This window comes from Gymnogyps californianus, chromosome 12 (assembly GCF_018139145.2).
Source record: "Gymnogyps californianus isolate 813 chromosome 12, ASM1813914v2, whole genome shotgun sequence".
Taxonomy (NCBI): domain Eukaryota; kingdom Metazoa; phylum Chordata; class Aves; order Accipitriformes; family Cathartidae; genus Gymnogyps; species Gymnogyps californianus.
The window spans coordinates 12,153,815-12,175,586 of NC_059482.1; the positions used below are offsets into that span (position 1 = coordinate 12,153,815).

Consider the following 21,772-nt stretch of genomic DNA (forward strand, 5'->3'; position numbering starts at 1 on the left):
CAGAATTTGAATTCAGACTTTTTTTTTTTCCAATAAAGTTGACTATCTACATGAAATAATAGTTTAACATTTTCTAGAATTTGTATTTTTCTTTCCATGGTAGTTATGTGGCTAAAGAACAGTTAAAGGAAAGCAGACATATCACAAAACATTATTGTCTCTGTGTTTAAATGAAAGTCCCATTCAGTAATATTAATAATGAAAATATCCAGTTAAAATTAAATAATACAATTTTTTCTTACTAAAGTATATACTGAAAAAAATTTGTAAACACTTACAATGGCTCCAAGTTCTTTGCATGATCTAATACCTTCATGTGTCCACACAGCTTCTGAAGTTGTGTTATATGTTCTGGATTGTCAGTTCCCAGACCCGTAGACAAAATCTCAGATCGAACGTTGTATTCATTGACCGACATCTTCAAATCTGAAAGTCTAGTAACCCGGACCTTGAATTACAAAACATACTAAATGGAAACCATAGTTCATAAATGGTCTCTGTCCAACTCTAAGCTGTTCTTTAAGTAAAACTTTAAACATACCCCCATTTATTTGTACCTGTAAGCAATTTGTTTTCTCTGATTTTCAAACAGGAACCTATCCAAGTTTAATTGTTTTCAAAGTATCACCATCTTGTTCATTGTGATAAGGGCTTAAGTAACTAGCAGCTAGTCCCATCCAACAGAACCAAGATGGCAGTGAAGTGAGCAATCCTAGCCCTGATTACACAAATTACAGCCAAAATATACACCACACAGAATAACAACTTCTAGACCCAAACAGCAATAAAACTGCTGAGGGGGCATAGTAAGAAAAACCCTAAACAAAAACAAAAGCATAAAAATCAGAGAAAGGTTGAGATACATCATATGGGAAAGAAAGCTACTAAAGAGAATTACTCCCAGATAATTTTCTCTTTCCACTTTATTTCTCAGCTGACTGAATGGTCAGATGGAAAACATAGCATGATACATTCCAAAGCACAGGAATAACTTACTGTACTCTTTGGCAGGACCAAGCAGCCACAAAAGGCACATCACAATCCTGAGATATAGGGAGGCCCTTCTGATGAACTTGTCCAGACCATTAAAAAAAACACAAAACCCAACCCCTCAACTTGTGAGCCACCTTTGATAACAATTCTTCACAGAACTCCTTGCTCATAAAATGATTTCTTAATAGACATCATAAAAATGCAACTAGCTTGTTCATGCCATTATTAAAGGCTTAAAAGGCACCTGATTTTTTGTCCTTTGATGTAACTCAGAATAGACTCCTGCCTTTCAATAAAACTCCTTCCAAGTAAAACACAGCCCTATGGCAATTTCCTACCTGCCAAGTTTTGGGAGAATAGGAGAATACTCAGAGGAAACATCATTGCATGGATCACATACTCTCTAACTTTTCCCTAGCTATTACCTTCCAGTCAGCACTACCAACAGGAATACTTGGTCCAGGCCAGTACTGCCTTTCTTAGGGGCCAGGGAACTGACAAAAGAACAATACAAACATGGCACTCACTGTAACATTTTAGTTTCAGGAAGACCTAAAAAGTCAGCTCTGAGAGAATCAATCATTAAAGCAATTTCATCACATGTCTGAGACTACTTCAATGAGAAGATGATGGGGGGAAAAAAAAAAAAAATCTTAGCATCTGAAAGGTCAGAATCACAGCCTTTATATCCAATTGATGGTTACAGGTCCTCTTTTGAATGCTGACAGAAAGAAATTCAGTTTATGAAGAAAAACTCACAACACCATGCATTAACACTCTGCAAGACCAGGAATTCTTCTAGATGTCAACGTAAGTAAAATTGTAAAAAAATCCAAGAACAAGAGCACTCATTCTTCCTATTCTGATCAAGAAAACTAATGAAAAAAAGCTTAAAAGTGTTATTTGATTTGCAGAAAGATTTAGACTAAAACTAACTCTAAACTAGTGCAAGAACCGTAGAAGACAGCAAAGACTTGGAAATATAAACTGAATAAATTAAGTCTAGTATAAGAGGTCTTAGATACCAGCAAACAATCTCAGAGGATCAAAGTTTCATTCTTTCAGAGGAGTGTGTGATGAACTACAGAATTGATTTTACAAGACAAAACCCTAAGAACTAGTACTTGAAAGTACTTCTGTTATTAACTTTGTGGAATAGTCTGGATGACATTTATAAGTAATTTGGTACTCTGTTACTGGTGCATATTCAGCTCTTCAGATTTAAAGTTCAAGTTTTAATCAGTCACACATTCCACATCTATACAAGCATACATATTTATCACAGAATGGCTGAGGTTGGACAGGACCCCTGGAGGTCATCTCGTCCAACCCCCTTGCTCAAGCAGGGTCACCTAGAGTCAGCTGCCCAGGACTGTGTCCTGATTGCTTCTGAGTATCTCCAAGGATGGAGACTCTACCACCTCTGAGCAACCTGTTCCAGTGCTCAGACACCATCACAGTAAATTAACCAACAGTATTATGTGAATACCACATAGAATAAAATAGGAATGGACAGAAGGAAAGAGAGGAATGGGTGCTCTTGTTATAAAGCATTTTTTAGGTACAAATATTTTGTAATGCTACAATTCTATACCTACCATTGGGTCAACCCAAGCTGTATTTCCCAAGGTATGTACTATTTTTGCTTCATGTAGTTTTCCTTTAATTTTGTGATGAATATAATGAGTTACCTAGGAAAAACAAATTTTCACTACACTTGACATGTATACCAACATAACTTTACAGTTATTTTAATTATAATGACACAATCTTCTGAGCTTAACAATGAAAAGGGCATTCAACAAATAAAAACAGTTTTGAGTAAACTAGTGAAATACTCCAACCTTACTGTAGGTTAAAACAGCATTAGCCTTTAAGGAAGGAGCTTCCTTAATGGAAGAATACTCAAACACAGGTCAATTTACAGAGGCTACCCTTCCCCTGTTACTCCCTACAGATTCAAAAGCAGCAATAACTTGTTCTGGAAGAAGCTGTTTAAATCATAGAGAAGAAAATCCCATAAATTTACTTTATTATTTTGTAGGAAAACAAACAAGATAACTGACTTCTTAGAATCTGGCCCAATAGCAGATATTTATTGGTAATACTAATAAGCAATGAAATTTGATAACTAAGTTTGCAGTTCATAACTGTTTTCTTGTGGAAAATAACAAACAGAGAGAAATTAAAGAACATAAAAGGAAATACCACGCAAAACCTGGTAAATATTACCTTTGGGTTCCATTCAATTTCATTATCAATGGGTTTCACTCTACAAACTACAAATTCCACAGCCTGTGGCGGCAGACACTGAAACTTTGCAGGTAAGTGAAGCAGCTGATGGCTCGGAACTTGACTTGTTCTGCCTTCATCTATATATTTAATTTTGACGTTAAAGAACAAATTTTCATCCTCTTTTGGGGAAATCTCTACCACCTGAACCCTTCATAAGGTAGGGGAAAAAACACAGAATTATTATTCATATAATCAGTTGTAAAAAGTTTTTTCATCTACTCTTGTTTAAAAAAACAATTATATTTTCATAGCAAAATATCTAACTGTGTGCGCGCGCGTGGGTAGTCATTCTGTTTTCCATTCAGTAAATTAAAGAGTACGTGATAGCTTATTAAAGAATGATTTGAATAGCAGTCATTTTTTGCTGGTTTTGGGGGTGGTTGACTTTTTAACTAAACAGTGAGTTTTAAATTACTTCGTATAAAAAAGTGCACATAAATAATTTAAAAACCCAACATTTTTACCTGTGAAAAAGTGTTTTCTCACATAATCCATAAAACGCTAGCTTCTCCACGTTTTTAACAGAAATTGTATTACTAGGTTTCTTAAAATATTCATTAATTTCTTCAGCAAGAATTGTATATTGGTCCTTTTGTTTATCTACTATTCGACCAAAGTAGTTTGTTGCATTTACAATGTGGAGAGGCAGTATCTGAAAGCATAAAATACATTAGAAAAAAGGACTGGATGATTTCTTAAACTGATGAAATGTAAGTTTTCATATTCAAGATCACCTACCTCCTTCCAGTCCAAAAGAGGTGACAGAGATGCTGCTGCATACACACATTTCAGAAGATTATGAGTTATTATTATTCATAAAATTATGAATAATACTAACTGCCCATAGTCCAGTCAACAGTGGACAGAAGTTTATAGAGCAAGAACTGTTATGTCTCAGTTGGTGATATTCCACTTAAATGAACACCAGTGGACTATACTATTACCTGCCAAGCTACTAACCACTAAGCCATTCCACACCATTCAAGCTTAATTCTAAGTTTTCTCCAACCTTACAGTGAGTTTTAGAAGAACCAACAGGCGAAGCGTGAGGCCTTCACTCTTTTTGCACTAAAATTACTTTAAAACGATGAGTATACTACTATTAACACTAATGCATAAAATGCTGAGTGCATTCTGTCCAAAGGGTCATGCCAGGCAGAAGTACTGAGATACAGCCACTTGTATGAGGCCAGACAGGATAGTAAGAGCACCAGAAAGGTAATTTCCACTTAATAAAAATCCTAAAAAAGCACAATGCAACTTGAGGTTCTTAAAGGAAGGAAACATTATACTGGGTTCCAAACAAAAAAGAAAGTGAATACTTATCAAAGTGATAACTGATTTGTAAGACAGACACCCAGGCTCTGCAGTCAGCAGAAGCAGATGAGAAAATGGAAGAGGCCACAACTGCTGTCTTGAGTGCACCACAGGTAAGTGCAAGTTTCTAATAAGTGTCATGAAATCTGTCCACTAATTCCTGCAAATCCATTCGGCGCTAAAACTGGATACATATAGGTTGTCAAAGGGTTTGAACTCATACCTACCAACAAAAGCTTATTTATTAGGCAGAAATGGAGTGACACCAAAGAATCCACCCAGTTCTCCTTATTTTCTAGTCTCACAATCTATGACTTTTGGGAGTGGCTAACACCCGTTAACTGCATGACCTGAAGGCACCTGAATTCTGCAAAAGACAGGACAGGAAGAAGGCAGAAGCAGCTCATCCAAACAGAAGGCATCCAGCACTTCTTACACTCAAGCGCTAATGTTGGAAGGAAGCACCACGTCTACACACTTGCCCTCAGCAGTCATCATCCAACAAGGAGACGAGAGAGACTGTACAAGTCTGCTGTACAGGAAGACACTCCAGTACAGAAGAGACTGAAAAGCCAGGTGAAGGGAGGTGGAGATACAAACTGTTACTGGCATGTGAAGAACCACCATAGCAAAGTCAACCCAAGAACCGTGAAGGTTTCATGACTGTGAAACTATTAAAAAAGTCCAATTAGAACAGCACTCTGTATCAAAACGATTTTTCAAAAAGCATTGACATCTTAGTAGGAAATAACAGTTCCATCTAGAAGATCAGGGAGGAGCTGTATCCCATTTTCTGTGGATACTGCAAATGAAAATACTAGTTTCAAATGACAAGGCCAGAATATGCCCATTTTTCAGCAAGTTCGTGTGAACATGTCGGCTAAGAAAAAATCCTCGCTTCCAACAAAACATGCATCATCTTCCACTTCAACTTCTCTTCACTCCTAAAGATTAATTTGTGTTTCCTCTACAATAAATATAATTGAAGTTTATAGGAACTTCAACCTTTGTTAATTTTGGTGTATGGTCTCAATTTATAGAGGGAAGGAATAAATAGAACATAAGCCCTCTTCCCATAGAACAGGAATCTTCAATGCAGAAGACAATCTGAGGCAAACTCACCTCAAAACAATTTCAATTCAAGCTAAGGATTAAGGGAAAATCTGACACGCTTATTCATGCAAGGGAGAGAGGAAAAAAGCTAAAAAACCACAAATATTCAAGAGATATAGTATACATACTACAGTAATATTAATGTAATACGAAAAATAAGTAATATGCTAAATAGCTATTTAAGACCTCTCTTCTTGGTACCCAAAACCAAGGTAAATAATAACAACTTACTGTCACACATCCAGGCGTTTGTATAATTTTATCTGGTATATTCTGGGGCACGTCTATTTGTAAATTAATTTGATGACGATCTGGACACACTGTTCTATTCCTACGTATTAAGAAAACGGTTTTAGAAAAAAGCCCTTTGTTTTCAGTTGTAAACTATTTTGATATGACTTACAACAGCTTTAAACACTAAAATTTCATCAGCCCTCAATATTCAGTTTCTGTCTCAAATAGCACCAATGACTCTGGGGGTTAGACAGAAACGGCCAAACAGCTCTTGGTGGAAAAGTCTGTACAACAAAACAAAAAACACCAGAAAACCTGTTTCAGAGTAGAACAAACACTAACATTGAATTTTTTGTTACTTGCAACAAGAATTATCTACACTAAAAGTCATACCTGAGAACACTTTAGCTTCCTCCTTCAAGCACTACTTACAATCCAGTTACACACATCTCAGAAGTCATCGGCTACTTACCCACTCTGGAGGGACAGGAGATGACAGGGGAGAGAGTAAAGCACAAACCTTGTGCAATTATGGTTAGAATACTAATTAAAACACAGGCTTAAAGTTCCCTCAAGTACATCTAGGCAGGAGTTATAACGAATTACGCTACTATGTCAGACTATGTATGATTGGTCTCCGTAACAACGTTAATATTTTTGTTTTCACAGAAGTACTTAAGACTGTAACAGAAGTAACAGTGAACAGGAAAAGAAAAAGAGATCAAAACCTGCTTTGAATAAAAGTATCAAAGAGGAAAATTCATCAAGGAAGTAGAAGCAGTCATCATTCAGGTCATACAATGCCTTCCTGTGTCAGTATGGGTGTCAAGAAAACTTGGTATTTCCTTACTTGCAAATCCCGAATGTTTTAAGATAGGCACACAGTGGCCTTGAAAATTTCTTATCTTCTTCATTTTCTAGCATCTTGGCAGTAAGATCATGCAGTTCTGGCGGAATTTCAGCTTCTGCGTGCTGCAAATAGCGCAGGATCCCAAGTGCATGACATGCACTGTTTTCTGTTAGCAGAATGACTGACCTTGCCTTTGTATATTCCTGATCTACAGAAGAATTCTACAAAAAAAAAAAAGTATTTTTTTTAAAAGCTTTTATGTATCCACCACTTAATAATCAAATGTAATAATAACCCATTAAAGATTTGCTCAAACCTTTATCGTATTACAGAAGTTGTCAGACATGCTGTGTAGACGCTGACCAAATATTCTTGGAGAAGGAAAGCTGAAATGTATCACGCAAGTTGCATCTGTAATTCCCAAAGACTGCATGCAGTCATCTGTTAAAACTAAGCACATGTTTTATACACACGTAAAATAACTGCAACACTTCAAGCATGTGAAGTATTACATTACATTAGCAGTAGCCATTTCCTTCTCCCCATCCATTGACTTAAGAATTAAGAAAAAGGTCTTTTCCCAATACACTTACATAAGGCATTATATTTCTTCAGTCAATACACTTCATAAGCATATGGCAGAAACAGCATTTCACGTTAGTCTCTAATAATCTAGCATAATTCTGTATCTCGTATCAGTACCACAGAATAAATAGAATTGCCCACAGCCAAGTACTTCACAAGAGTAAGACAGAAAACACTTGAAATAATGCACGAATGCTAACACCTTTGTATGAACCTACAAAGCAGATGTAATTAAGTCAATCTTCTTGCTTTTGACATACAAAACGGAAAAAATTAAGTTTGACACTGGATAAGAGTCTTTGGTACTGCAAAGAACTTGAAAAATAAAATTCTACCAGAACATATGGGAAATGATTACAGTAAGTCTTCAGAGTTTCTAAATTATTTCAAACTGAAAATATCCTCTGTAGTAGGAGACAATTCTGAAATCACGGAAATTGTCTGAAAGTACTAATAGTTCTTTTAACTAATGCAAAGAACCCTCCTTTATGTTCCCTCTAATAAGTAAGGTTTTCCCTTGCAGCAGTTAACCCTGGGACCCAGAACAACAACAATGGGGCGGGGGGGCAGGAGGAAAGACTAGCTGTAGTACTAATAAGGGATAACTAGAAAGAATTCATATGGAACTGACCCCATGGAAGTGATAAGATAACCTAGTGTAAGTATTTAGTGTAGAACATGAGTCACCATGAAGACATAATCCCAACTAGATGAAAAGAAAATACTCACCTAACACAACATGAGTGCCAGAACTATACTTTTTTGTCCACTGCTCTAAGATATATTTGAAATTAAACTCACTCTCTTTATGTATTTTCAAGGAAAATATTGAGTTGCTCTTCAGTGCCTGGATGATAAAGTAAAAAGTTATATGTTCTTCCAATACAGCAATAACTGCTCTAATAAACTTTAATAAATAGTATATCTTATTAGCATCTAGCATACCTTAGCTACTGTAAAGAGAGCCAAGGGAAAGAGTTAATGAAATTTAGTTTGCTTATATGGAAGAAAAAAAAAAAAGAAAATGGAGATTATGGAAATTAACCTTATTAACTTCCTGTATAAAAAAGAAACTTACAAAGCTCAGGTTCCTATGGATTAATACATTAAACAGATGTTTAATAAAGTACAAATTTCATTTGATGCTTTTCCCACCATTAACGTGTCCTCTCTATTCTAAGTGGATTCTATCATCTAACAACATGCGGGCTCACATTTCAGTCTCTCAGAAAAAGCACTAAAAACCCTTCATTGATCTACCCACGCTTAACTTGCATGAATGTAGTATTCTCAAAAGGCTTTACGTATTTGTCAAGTTCAAGGTTAACAAATTAATCACTACAAAAGCCTTGGTTATTTGGTAAACTGGCATCTCTAATGAACTAAGTCAACACTTAAAATATTTTTGTAGACCATTTAAGGTATTTGAAGTTTGTGTACACAAGGTTTACTATAAACAGCTTCAATACTTCTTTAGCATCAACAAACATTCTTCTTTTAAGTGGTGGTGGGGTTGGTTTTGATATGCTTGAAGAAATTAACCCTCAAATATTCAAGAAAAACGTGTTAGAAAGTCACAAGACAAAACCAAAATTGCTTCCATTAACAATCGTCAAAGACTAAACATTCCAGATACACTAACATTTACATAAGAAGAATCCTTTAAATATCACAGGATCTATTCCAGCTTCTGGAAGGGAATACATTCCCATGTTTCAGGACTGACATATCTCTTCCTATGACATCTGAACAATCCAGCCACATATGCTTTTGCTATCCCATCCTTGAAGCCATCGCTAAAGGTTTTAATTCTAATATCCTCATAGCTTGCCTCCTTTAGCAGTATCATCCACATCACCCTATCCAGGCTTAACAGAACTGCTTCCCAGTCAAATCAGATTGCACTCCTCTTACTTCGCACTGCTGGAGGACCAAAGAGACAATGAAAGTACAGAAGAGGTTTTTCTATTGCTATGTTGTTATATATATTCATTGCTGTAACACCTGAACTATCGCAGGAAAACTCTTTAGTCTCCACCTCTGAAATACTGAGTATACAATCCCACAAAAAAGGTGGGAAACTGGAGCACGTTCTATTGCAGATAACTTTGAAGCAGTTTTATGCCAGTTTTTAAGAAAATACATATATTAAGCATGTCATCTTCCCGCATGCCCTATGACTTGAAGCTTAACTAAATTCTAGTAGACTTTCACAGGATGACAGAAAAATGTTTATTTCAAATCAGAGAAACAGCCTTCTACAATTTCAACTACTCCAGAGTAGAAAGCAACAGAATAGAATTTGTTAACACAGTGGCTTATGTTTTCTCCCCCCATACCACTTCCTGGAAACAGTAAATATTAAAAAACCTGACAGAACTTTTACTGGAAAAAAGCCTGTTTGATTCAACTCAAAGTTCGAACCTGACAGACAGAATGTAGTTAAGAATTTAATAATGAATGCATTCTATGCCGAAGTTCCTGTCAGTTAGGCTTTCTTCTAGTTGACAGAAGGGTGGGGTTGGGGTTATTTTTAGCAGAAATAATTAACTTCCAAATTCAAACTTCTCCTTTATTCTCAGAATCCTAGATATTTTAGTTTGTTATACCTTAACAATTGGGGAAAAAAAAAAAAAAGCACTTATCCATGTAAATTTAAATACTTTCTTACCTTATGAACCATTTCTGCTTCATTTACTGAATTAGTGAATACCAGCACCTTCTGAAGATTACTGCAGGTAAAATCCAGTATTTTGAGTAACACAGCAGTTCTCTCACTGTTCATGCAAGGTTGCACAACCTAGAAGTAGATACAAAACAGAAGGCTGATAATTCATGTAATCTATACATATTTTACTATATAATTCTTCCTTTTAATAAGCACTAAGCATTGTTAGATGACATCAAAGAGAATCCAGTAAATGGTAGCTCAAGTAAGTGGTAGGTCTTCTGTTAAACTTACAGAAGATAGAACTCCCACAGAAGGTATGCATTTAGAACAGCTTCCAGAAGCATAATTAAAATCCATCACATTATCAAAATCCCACATTAAGATTTTCCATTCGTTTGATTTTAGGTGATTTATCAATCTTTAAGTTTGGCATTTTCAAGTACCACTAAAAAAGCTTCACACTCCAAAAGCATACTGTACCACCTGAAATACTCTTAATAACTAAAGCACCAAAACACTGACATTTTCAGTCCTGCCAAACCATTAATTAGACTTCTCACAAAAAGTGTTTTTTCAGTTTTGTGTCTTGCTCAGAATGTCTAGTCTTAGAGATTTCCCAGCATTCTCAATCCCCAAATTATTACATTTTGAGACACAGAAGAATTCAGATCATACTTAGAACATTTTGTATTATTCTTAAGGGCTACACCACATTCACTGGAAATTAAATGAAAAGACACTTAAGAACATGTAATAACTTTCTGGAAATTTTCAGTTAAATTAAGTTCTGTATTGTGCGGCACACAGCACTAAAACAAGTGTTTTACTAGCTCTGTCTTGGCATAACTGACCTTGTAGTTCTGCCGCTCACAATTAACAACCGGAAAAACATTCTGATAAAATTCTGGTCACAAACTATACCACTTGCAAATACTTCACATAAAATTCAGATTCATTTGCACTAACAATGAAATACTCAAGGGAGTATCTTCACCGCAGTCCTACAAAGCAAGCTAAAAGACCTTCAGCTCGTTCAGTGATTAACTTGCACAGGTTTTCTAAGAGTCACCTCAGTTCACACATGGGAGGTGCACCTGGACAGTCTGAGTTAGGACTGTAGCATGACCCACTTAAAATAAACCATCAGCAGCCACGTATACTGACCTTGACCACTACAACCAGCAAAATATCTTAGTAAACAAATTGCGACATCATCCCCAAATTTCTACCTGTTGCACATTTCCATAGATGGAAGCTTCTTCCATAGCTGTTATCACAATGTAAGGATCATTCATGAACTCCTTTATCAAGTGTGCTATATGTTTATTCCAATGAGTTCCAACAGCAATGATCTGATGCGGTGAATACTCCCACTCTTCAGTAATAATGGTTTTCTTGTAACAATCTAATACAGTAAAAACCTATACAGGGCAAAAAAAAAAAGTTTTTTATATCCTCTAATCCTATTCCAATAAGTATGTAACAGCAGTGAAAAGCACACTGTTTCAACACACTGTTTTTTCCAGTCACAAAACCACCACCACAGCAAAACACGAATTTCACATCCCAAAATGAAGTGTTTGGTTTGTGCACTTTTATCCTATTATTTGAACGACTTCTGAAGCAATAAGAAAGAGATAGGACAGCATGAAGGAACAGCACATGCGCACACACACAGGATCATAACGCAGGATTCTGCCCAGAGAAGATGGAAGTCTCAGGAAAAGGATCTGTTCAAATCTGAAAACTACTAAGCCTAGGCAAAAGTAGATCCAAGAGGTCAGAGACAGTCAGCAAAAACTAGGAGGTAGGTAGAAGATAAACCCAACCTGCCAATACAGTAATTTGCCAAAAAAAAAAAAAAAAAAAAAGGAAGGAGGTGCCATAAAATAATTTCTAAAAAAATAAGTCACCAAGAATAAATATATTCCTGATGACATCACCTTACATAAGTGACAAGCAGTCCAGTTGTGGAACAACACTAGGATTTGTGGCAAAGCACTGCCATACTAAGAAGTATTCTAGGGCTCTGGCACAACTCAGAGATCTCTCTCAACCTGGCACTAAACTTAGCCATAGCAGCAATGTTTTTAACAATATAACATTTCTGTAACACAATGCTTTAGAAAAGCTACAATAATCCAAACATTATCAAATGATCACTTCCATCTGAAAGAGCATCTCTTCTTTTTTTCTATTCAAGACTGACGCTTTTGAGAAGCTGAGAAGATCCTACAAAAATGGCAGATACATGCACAGTATTTTACAAACTACCTTTCCCACAATCTTCATACGGTATACCTGCACTCTGTCTCAAGAAGTACAGGAACACAACAGAAAGAAGGAATGCCCCACTGGATAAGAATGACATTTCATCTAATTTATGACTTGAGATTTCCTGCTACAAAGGCACATTTAACAGCTTCACACAGAGCAAATTGGGCAATCTATCTCCATTAAGATGTTTCTCTAGCTTTTCACAGTTAGAAACATGGTCCTTTAGTCTTATCACCAACTTTTAAACAGGCAATATTAATAAGTTAATGATTTAAAAAAAAAACTATGACAGTGAAAAAAGGTAAGTCGTTTTTTGCATACTGATGATGTAATATGCTGTAATACTAACAGAAAGCATCTGTCCCATGAAGCCTCAAACCAGCAATTAAAAAAAAAAAAAAAAAAGGAACTTTCTCAAACTTGAGTTATAAGACATCATTTTCAAACTGACACAATATATACATCGTTCTCAACATGAAACTTAATGCTGTTCCTCTTCCAAGATTCTCTGAGTTGGTATCAGCTTCTCCTTTTGCCTGCACTGACATTAAGGCCTAAGGAAAGTTTTTATGATTGCTTCCAAGAGTATTTGATCATTTACTTCTGCTTTTCATTCTACAGAGACTGAGAAGCTTACCAATAAAGACGGTTCTTGAACTGAAGCCGTTCAAATAGCACTGGTAAGAGGGAAAAGGAAGTCCCTTACAGACAGATGACGCAAGTCTTTAAAGTAGATTAAAGATCTCTACACTGAAACTACTGCTATCAAGTTGAAAAAAAATGCAAGTCCTTGGGAAACCATCCACAGCAAAGGAAGACAGCATAATGGAGCAGTAGTGTAGAACAGGACAAGACAGAGCTCTCCGATTTGGGGGGGTGGGGGGGGGAAGCAAGGAAAGTCAGATTTAATAGATCACAGATCCACTTTTCCAGTGTTTCATTCTGCAAAAAGCATACAGATGCAAGTTTTTAAATTCCACTTCCTTTTCAACTCTACTACAGGGGTTCAGGAAGGTTGTTTTTTTCAGTATGTGCCACTGTTTTCAAGAGACATGCACAACTAGAACAGCACTTTACCAACTGAACGTACAAGCCATTTACCTGTTCAGTAGTGTCAGAGAACAGTACGTCAATCTCATCAAGAACAAGATGGCAAAGTCTACAAAATAATAAACTGTGATGTTCAAACAGTCTCAGGAGGCTATATGGTGTAGTCACAATTACTTCACCTACAAGTAGGAAGAAAAGACTGTTAACATTAACTTACAACTTGAAAGAATATTAATAAGACACCATAAGACACGGTAGTTTTAATAAAAAGGCCATATTTGCATTTCAGATACATCATCTTGAAGTTGGGTGGGTTTTTTTGGGTGGGTTTTTGTTTTTGTTTTTTGTTTTTTTTAAATAGAGGACGCTGAACTCCATTTTCTGACTTCTGGTCAACAGCAATTTTTAGTTTGCTTCTATTTTTCTACCCCTGCATGTCTTCAAGACCTGAGTGAGTAAAACTCTGAGTTTTTGAGAGTGAAAGGTCTGAACATCAAGAAGTTTACAAAGCAGGATGCCATTTCATTTTCCAATAAGGTAATAGAAGTAGGAGATAAGAACTTCAGAACCAGACAGACAGAAGGTAAATATTTAAATATGTGCAAGAGCAGCCTTTAGAAAAGTTCCATTTCAAAGATGGAATAAAGCACGCATTGTAGCTTAGATATCTACACACATATATATGTGTGTGCATATGTGTATATATATAAAAAACTACATCAATCTTCATCTGTGCAAATCTACCAACAGTTCTAATAAAAGATCTGAAATCATCCACCAGGCTCTTAAACTTGAATGATGGATATAAGAATGCAAACTGCTGAAACTGAAAGTTTTACACAAGCCTTCACAGTTTTATCCATATTTCTTGTTTCCTTGGCCAAAAGAGCCACTTTTAAATATGCAGTCATCAATTAAGGCTTAACAAAAGCCTTACCAAACAAGAATGGTAAAACTAAGTGTTTTAAGTAAATACACTCAAGTAGGGCAAGTCTCCCAACAACTTTTTTACTACTTCTACACCTCCTCTTCTCTATGGAGTATCCCCTGCATACTACTGAAGTTATATGCACAAATTACTTAGAATTTATTGCAATAAGCAAGTTGGAAACCACCATTTAAAAAAGCAAACCTTCAAACTAACATTTAAGTTGGACATTTATGCAACTTTCTCTGCAGAGAACTACTACCTCCTTTTTAATCCTTCACTTTTCCAATATTCCTTTTATATTAAGAGTAGAGAAGAATTGTGTTAAGTGTATGTAAGCAGTAAAGCAGCATCAGACATGTCCCCCAAATATTTGTCAATTTTAAAAAATACAATCCATGTACTTGAAATACTTATGTATTTGTTAAAAATATTTTCAAGAACATACACATATGCATTACTCTGGAGGGCTGACTGCAGCCAGCAGTTAAAAGGCACTCAGATGCTCACTCACTTCCCTCTCCCCCAGTGCGACAGGGGAGAGACCAGCAACTGCCAAAGTGAGAAAACTCATGGGTGGAGAAAAACAGTGTAGTAAGTGAAGGAGGGAGGAAGGGAAGCGATGCAAAGGCAACCACTGACAACAGCCCACAAGCAGACAGATGCCCAGCCACCCATCAGATCATCCCCACCCCTCAAGTTTTCATTGCTGAGCATACAGTACTGTATATCACTTTCGTCAGTTTGGGTCAGCTGTCCAGGCTGTGTCCCCTCCCAGCTTCTTGCCCACCTCTGGCCTACTCACTGAGTGGCAGACTGGGAAAAGTAGAATTCTTGATGCCATGCAAGTGTTGCTGAGCAAGAGCCAAAACACTGGTGTGTTATCTACACTGTTCCAGTTACAAATCCAAAACACACCACCATCCAGACTATGAAGAGAGTTAACTCCATCCCTGACAGACCCAGTACCTCTGTCCAGCAATGGATGCTCATGTACCAAAAAAAGCTATTATAAAATCTGGTTCTAAATCAAGAAAGTCCATGATTAATCCTAATTCAGCATGATCTTCAGCAAATCCCTACCACTAATTTGGCTCAAAAATAATTGTTATGGAACTTACAAAAAAGATGCTGAACATGTAGATATTGGAACAGCTTTGATATAATTTACTGTTAAATAGCTCTACTGAAGCTTCATGTATTACTACAAAGTTATAGCATTAAAGAAAGAGAATTATCACTTTATGGAACAAAAAACTTAAGAAGTATAAATTGCTGCTTTCACAATTTCCTGCAATTAAGGCAGCCCACATCATTTTCAAGCATAATTAAGAAGATAGAAAGTATTCTTACATCCTCGGATTTTCACGCTTCTAGCTTCTTCTTTGTTCTGCCCAAGTATTATCAACATTGGATGAAGCTGTCTGGAGCATCTCTCATATGTTTTCAGTAGCTCAAAAACAAGTTGTGCCTTCTTCCACCCAGGACATAAAATAAGTGCTATCGGCTACACACATATGTACAAAATTTTACACCACAGTATTAGACAAGAGTTCAGAATCTTAAGAATTGCACTACTTCAGCATTTAGGGCAAAACCAAAATCTGCAACACAGGTCTTTAAGTACTTCAAAACTGAAGCTTTTAGTACTGTATCGCCTCCTAAATGGAGATGTTACAAACCCAAGGAACCATACACCAGGTTACCTGGAGACAAAAAGGATGCATGCAGCAACATATAGTAAAAGGTCCAAAAATTTAACAGAAGCAGGAGCATCTTGTCTTACTTGGGGTTGTAGTAGGCAATTTCCAGAGGTCCCCTAACAACCTCAATAATTCTATGTTTCTGTGTTCTAATACAAGTTAGAAAATGAATTACAGTATTTAAAACAGCTAATACAATTTTTAGTTTAATGACTACATACTATCCCCTTAAAAACAAAGCTTCATTAAGTATCAAATTGATATGACATTAACCATTTGTTAGATATTACTTGATAAATAAGTTTTAGACTCCCACATTCATGCAGTCCGTCTCTGTAAGCCTCTAAGCAGAGGGCTTATATAAACTGGCAAGCATCATGAAGATACACTAAGATCACATTAAATGTATACATTCTAAACATCCACTATCTTTTGGATCATTATTCTACATCTGCACTTTAGAACAGAAAATCTGTTACTACTCTAATATATACATACTCCATTCCTGTTTGGCAAGGCTTTGTAGCAACTTCCTGACTGCAAAAAAGTAAGAACTGGTGGAATATATAAGAAAGGATCATTTCCCTGATATGAGATGGCAACCACATCACATCCTCGAGCTACTGGTGGCCAACAGTAAGATTCTGTGAAGTTAGGGCCTAAAAATTTTTTCCGAATAAGTTCCTACAGAAAGAGAAATAAAGAGTTCCACATGAAAACTGTGTAGTTAGACACTAACAAAACAAGACAAAACACAACACTGAGTGATTTAAAAGCTTTTTACCCACAACATAATAAATGTCCTTAACATGCAATATAAAGAAATTCTTCTAGGCTAAGTAGTTAAATTATTATATTAAAATTCAAATCCCATGACTTGTGGCAGTGGTTGATATACCAGAAGAAATGTGTACAATTCTTATAGCACCTCTCTGAAGCTTCATTTATTCAACCACATGAACAACCTCCTAGTCATTCCTCAATCAAAATTAGGTATTACTATAATATTTAGTATCTAAAGTTGGGGTATGATACTAGCCTTAAGATATTCAATATTACATTAGCATTACCTTTTTCAGATGATCAAAAAGTGGTGCTGTTTCCAGAACTGACGATGGCTCAATTTTGTCGCTAAGAAAGACAAAGTTTCTTTCTTCACTAAGATTTTGAAAACTCTGAAACCATATGACAAATAGATGACAAAGGCAATACTTAATAAAAGGGTTTTAGCTTACATATGACTCAAAAACATTTATTCTATTTAAAAAATGGTATTCGGATGAAAAATAGCCAGAGAAATTGTAAATACATCTTAAATGACTCATACATACTGATAAGTTACACAGACCACTAGTGAGACAAATACTCATAATTAGTATTTCTTAAAGAAAGGTTTAGCAAGCTTAACACAACTGTCTTAAACCACGCAAGAGAATGCACTAGATGTTCTGTGTACAGCTAGCACTCAGCTACAACAAAAGCAAAATACAATCGAAGAAGACTAGTGAAGTTTGCCGTGGTGGGCTGGTCTCGGCTCACAGTCAAGCACCCACTTGCTCACTCACGCTCCCCTTCCAGAGAGATGGGGGACAAAAACAGGGAGAGTAAGAAAGAAGATTCATGGGTCAAAATAGAGACAGGGTTGTTACTTAACAATTACTGATGCAGGCAAATCAGACTCAACTTTAGGTTAAGTTAATTTGTTGCCAATTAAGATATATGAGTACTGATTTGGTTTTTGGGAAACAAAAACAAAGAAACAAACATTTACACACTTCAGAAAAACGCCTTTCCTCCCCCATTCCCAGGCTCAACTTCACTCCAAACTCCTCTCCCCTTATAATCAATGCAGGTTACACTCAGTCCCACCATTGAGGCAATGAGCAGCGCAAGGCAGGGATTGCAGTCAGAACACAGCAGTTTCTCTCTGTTGCTCCTTCCCTCTCACTTCTTTCCCCTGCTCCAGTGTGGGTCCTCCACAGACTGCAGTCCCTTCAGGTACACCGCTCCAGCATGGAGCACCTTCTACTCCTCTGACCTTGGCATTGCCTCTGTTTCTCACTTCTCTTTTGTTCCCTCATCTGCCTTTTTTGCCCTTTCTTAAATGCGTTTTCACAGAGGCACCACCAACTTGGTTTGCTCAGCTTTGGCCTGCACTGGGTCTTGTTGCTGATGCAGCTGGAATCAGCCCCTGATCTCCTTCCACAAAGATGACCCCTGCAGCCCCAACACTACCAAAACCTTCCACATACACAGAATACATTTGCACAAGAGAAGTCAAATGAAAATTAATGCTTGAAATACCTGTTGATCATCTTCAATTATGTGTGTCTTCAGAGGATCAGAATTTAAGAACTGCTGAAGCCTGAGAAACATACAAATATTAAATCAAATATAAATGCAAAAGTAAAATGTAATTTATAAATACCACCAATATTTCTAAAACGTCATGAAGCAATTCACTCACAAAATATTTCTGATGTATTACCTATGCCAAGGAGGAAAACCCTCGAACATGAAAGAAGAAATCAAAAAGTACCATTTTGAAAATAAAATTTAGTATTAGCTTTTAAGTATCTGAAAATAATCCTAAGGAAACTTTTTTAACAAAGATAATTGGTAGGTTCCTCAACTTTAGAAGAAAATCAGACTGGAGAAATAAGGTTTCTTGAAGTTTCAAAAAATGAGACAATATATCTTTGCATCAATTAGAAACTGAATTAAAAAACACTCCTTGGGTTTATTACATATGCATCAACTGACATACAGCACAGTAAAAGCATTGCACACATCAATTCATAGTTGTATTTCATGAAGTTTGAAAACTTTATCAATCACACTAAGAATAAAATAAAGCAACTTAACATGTTTAGTGTGCAGAAAAAATACTTTCCCATCACATCCTTGTTGTCAAGCTATTGTTTAGAAAGAACTGCTATTTTTATTGTAGCCTGGACAAGTATCAGCAGCTTCCAATTCCCTTCTTCCCCAAAAGCATGTGTATGCATCTTCTCTCACCCTCTGCCCTTTTAACTGCCTAAGAATAGTAACTGGAAACATACTACAGCTCCTAATTATCTGATTACATAACCATTTAAAATATTTGATGTGCTGCACCATACCTGTCTGTGTGAACTGCTGTATTTTCCTTGAAAGGCAAACCTGGAATTCCTCTGACAATCTATCAAGAAAAGAGGGACACATTTTTAGCACTAAAATACTGTTCAAAAGCAACATTTTAGAAAAATTATTTCTTTAGTCTATTGAGTTGAAAGTGGTTTTCTTCCCTAACTCTAGGATTTTTCAAATATTTTGGAGAAATTTTGTACAAATTATAAGGTTGTCTGAATAAGGCAACAATTTTGATTAAACAAACTTCAGAAAACTGTCTAACTTGTTACAGAACAGTATTTTCTTTACTAAGAATCAAGCATGTGACAAGAACATCGCCCACACAAAAGGAAAATTAGTTCGTGGTCACATCTCAAGCTACAGTTGTAACTGGCAACCTGAGCTAGTATTAACACATACTGATTAGTTTTTAAACATTTTCATTTTTAAAACAAAATTAAAAAAAAAAATCATGGAAAGCCTGCATGGCACAGACAGGAGGAAAAACAAAAACAGGTTACCCAGTGGCACACTTACAAAGACAATGCACATGAACTTAAATTGAACAACACTGCAAATCCTCAAGGGAGTAACCAGTAGCAGATACTGGATCCAGAGTTACCCCAAAGATGTCTGGTTCTGAACAGGGGATTTTCTAACATTCATCATTAGTCACCAGCAATCAACATGCATGACTTGGTCAAAGACTTTGTCGTGGTTTAACCCCAGCTGCCAACTAAGCACCATGCAGCCGCCTGCTTACTCCCCCCACCCAGTGGGATGGGGGAGAGAATCAAAAAAACCCCAAAACCTCATGGGTTGAGATAAAGACAGTTTAATAGGACAGAAAGGAAAGAAAAATAATGATAATATGACAATACGAAAAGAATTGGACTATACAAGATGCACAATGCAATTGCTCACCACTTGCCAACCGATGCCCAGTTAGTTCCTGAGCCACGATCCACCCCTCCTGGCCAACTCCCCCCAGTTTATATACTGGGCATGACATCATATGGTATGGAATATCCCTTTGGCCAGTCTGGGTCAGCTGTCCTGGCTGTGTCCCTTCCCAACTTCTTGTGCCCCTCCAGCCTTCTTGCTGGCTGGGCATAAGAAGCTGGAAAATCCTCGACTTAATATAAGCACTACTTAGCAACAACTGAAAACTTCAGTGTGTTATCAACATTATTTTCCTACTAAATCCAAAACACAGCACTACACCAGCTACTAGGAAGAAAATTAACTCTGTCCTAGCCGAAACCAGGACAGACTTGCATCACTCAAGTGGCTGGTAAAGGTAATTCAGCTGACTGTTTGCAGAAGGGTATAAAGGTAATCCTGCTCTGCTTCAGTAACAATCCACACTACTACTTTGGATCATCATTCTTTCCAAAATATTTTAATAAGGTGTTACAGTTTAAATTCAGGAGTGGCTGTCATCCTTCAATTCTCAACAGAGCTAAAAAATAACTTCCATAAAACTCCTTTTTTCCCCTGACCTGACAGAAGAAGCAGTTCCATTGCTATCATAGAAGCAAATTTCTCCTTTAAAGCATCTAGCAGAAGAGGACATGGAACAGCACACAGGCTCTTTAAAAGAGTCGAGATCGGATACACTCAACAGTGACTATTTGCCTACAGTCTATCAGTTCATTTTCCCTTCCTCCCATGGACACTGCAATAGCTCCAATTGTGCAATTCAGTACACAATTTAACACTCAAGAATGAGCACTAACCTTTTGAAAATGTTTCAGAAAAGAACAGCAAGCAAAAAAAGAGAAAATAGCAAGAAACCAGATTAGACATTTAAAGTATTAGACAACTCAACAAATAAGAAGAGACTTCAATGAATGTTTAGCATGGTACAGCATAAGGACTATTTTGTTTTCAGGGAAACATTAAAATTTACATTTTTATATATTTAGAAAACTGTGTGGTGTAGACAGCTATCATCTTCATAAAACTATAGCAAAGGAGTGCAAAAGGAGGCACAACCTTTCCAAGGACTGTACTACTATTTTTTTTTTAATTTTCTGCAATTTAAAAATTAAACTGAAGTAGAATGTTCTTCTTTAACTGTATGAAGAATTAGTGCAGTCCCCCAGATCTATGTTACATAGAAGAACAAGCTAGATGACTACAATATTCCTAATCTGTCCTACGTATGTTTAATTTAGTTCATTTTTGACAATTTAATACAAAAAACAACACTTACAGATGCAGTATTTTCATTTAGATCTGTGCTTGACCTTTGGTATGTCTCTTCAAAAAAGGAACTGGAAATACCAAGGCCTAGAAAAATAAGTAAAAAAAAAATGCAGAAAGACATTTCTGATTATCTGAACACATAAAAATCCAGTATTTTTATTTACAGTGGGTCACAACTGACTTTAGTTGCTTGCATCATTTCCTACGGCAAAAAGAACAACCAAAAAAATAGTTATCTTTACGTAAAGATAACTATGCAGATGAACTGAGTGAACGAGGACGGAAAGTCGCATACTTTGTAAGAGCCTTGAATCACTATAAATGAGACAACTCATGGTAAACACTAGTTTTAAAATTACCTCTGTTCAAATAAATCCCTCCAAACTCAAAAGACCAGTAATGCATCATTGATCAATGCCACAAGTAATTCCACT

The 21,772-nt window shown here is 36.4% G+C and overlaps 1 protein-coding gene across 6 annotated transcripts in view; it reads right to left on the reverse strand.

The window, feature by feature from the left end:
• The window catches only part of TDRD12 (tudor domain containing 12), a 38,522-nt gene that overhangs the window by 8,830 nt on the left and 7,920 nt on the right, over nt 1–21,772 (reverse strand). For all 6 annotated transcript variants that reach the window (XR_007767175.1, XM_050904172.1, XM_050904173.1 and 3 more), the window contains 17 exons: nt 21,346–21,422; nt 19,139–19,197; nt 18,321–18,381; nt 17,087–17,191; nt 16,515–16,700; nt 15,667–15,820; nt 13,437–13,564; nt 11,288–11,479; nt 10,059–10,187; nt 8,117–8,234; nt 7,119–7,252; nt 6,803–7,023; nt 5,950–6,049; nt 3,753–3,940; nt 3,226–3,436; nt 2,592–2,684; nt 279–448 (listed from right to left, as the gene is read on the reverse strand). Coding sequence is in view for 5 of the 6 variants with exons in the window: in XM_050904172.1 (XP_050760129.1) it covers nt 279–448; nt 2,592–2,684; nt 3,226–3,436; nt 3,753–3,940; nt 5,950–6,049; nt 6,803–7,023; nt 7,119–7,252; nt 8,117–8,234; nt 10,059–10,187; nt 11,288–11,479; nt 13,437–13,564; nt 15,667–15,820; nt 16,515–16,700; nt 17,087–17,191; nt 18,321–18,381; nt 19,139–19,197; nt 21,346–21,422 (2,326 nt within the window). In the remaining variant the exon portion in view is untranslated. The remainder of the gene's footprint in view (nt 1–278; nt 449–2,591; nt 2,685–3,225; nt 3,437–3,752; nt 3,941–5,949; nt 6,050–6,802; nt 7,024–7,118; nt 7,253–8,116; nt 8,235–10,058; nt 10,188–11,287; nt 11,480–13,436; nt 13,565–15,666; nt 15,821–16,514; nt 16,701–17,086; nt 17,192–18,320; nt 18,382–19,138; nt 19,198–21,345; nt 21,423–21,772) is intronic.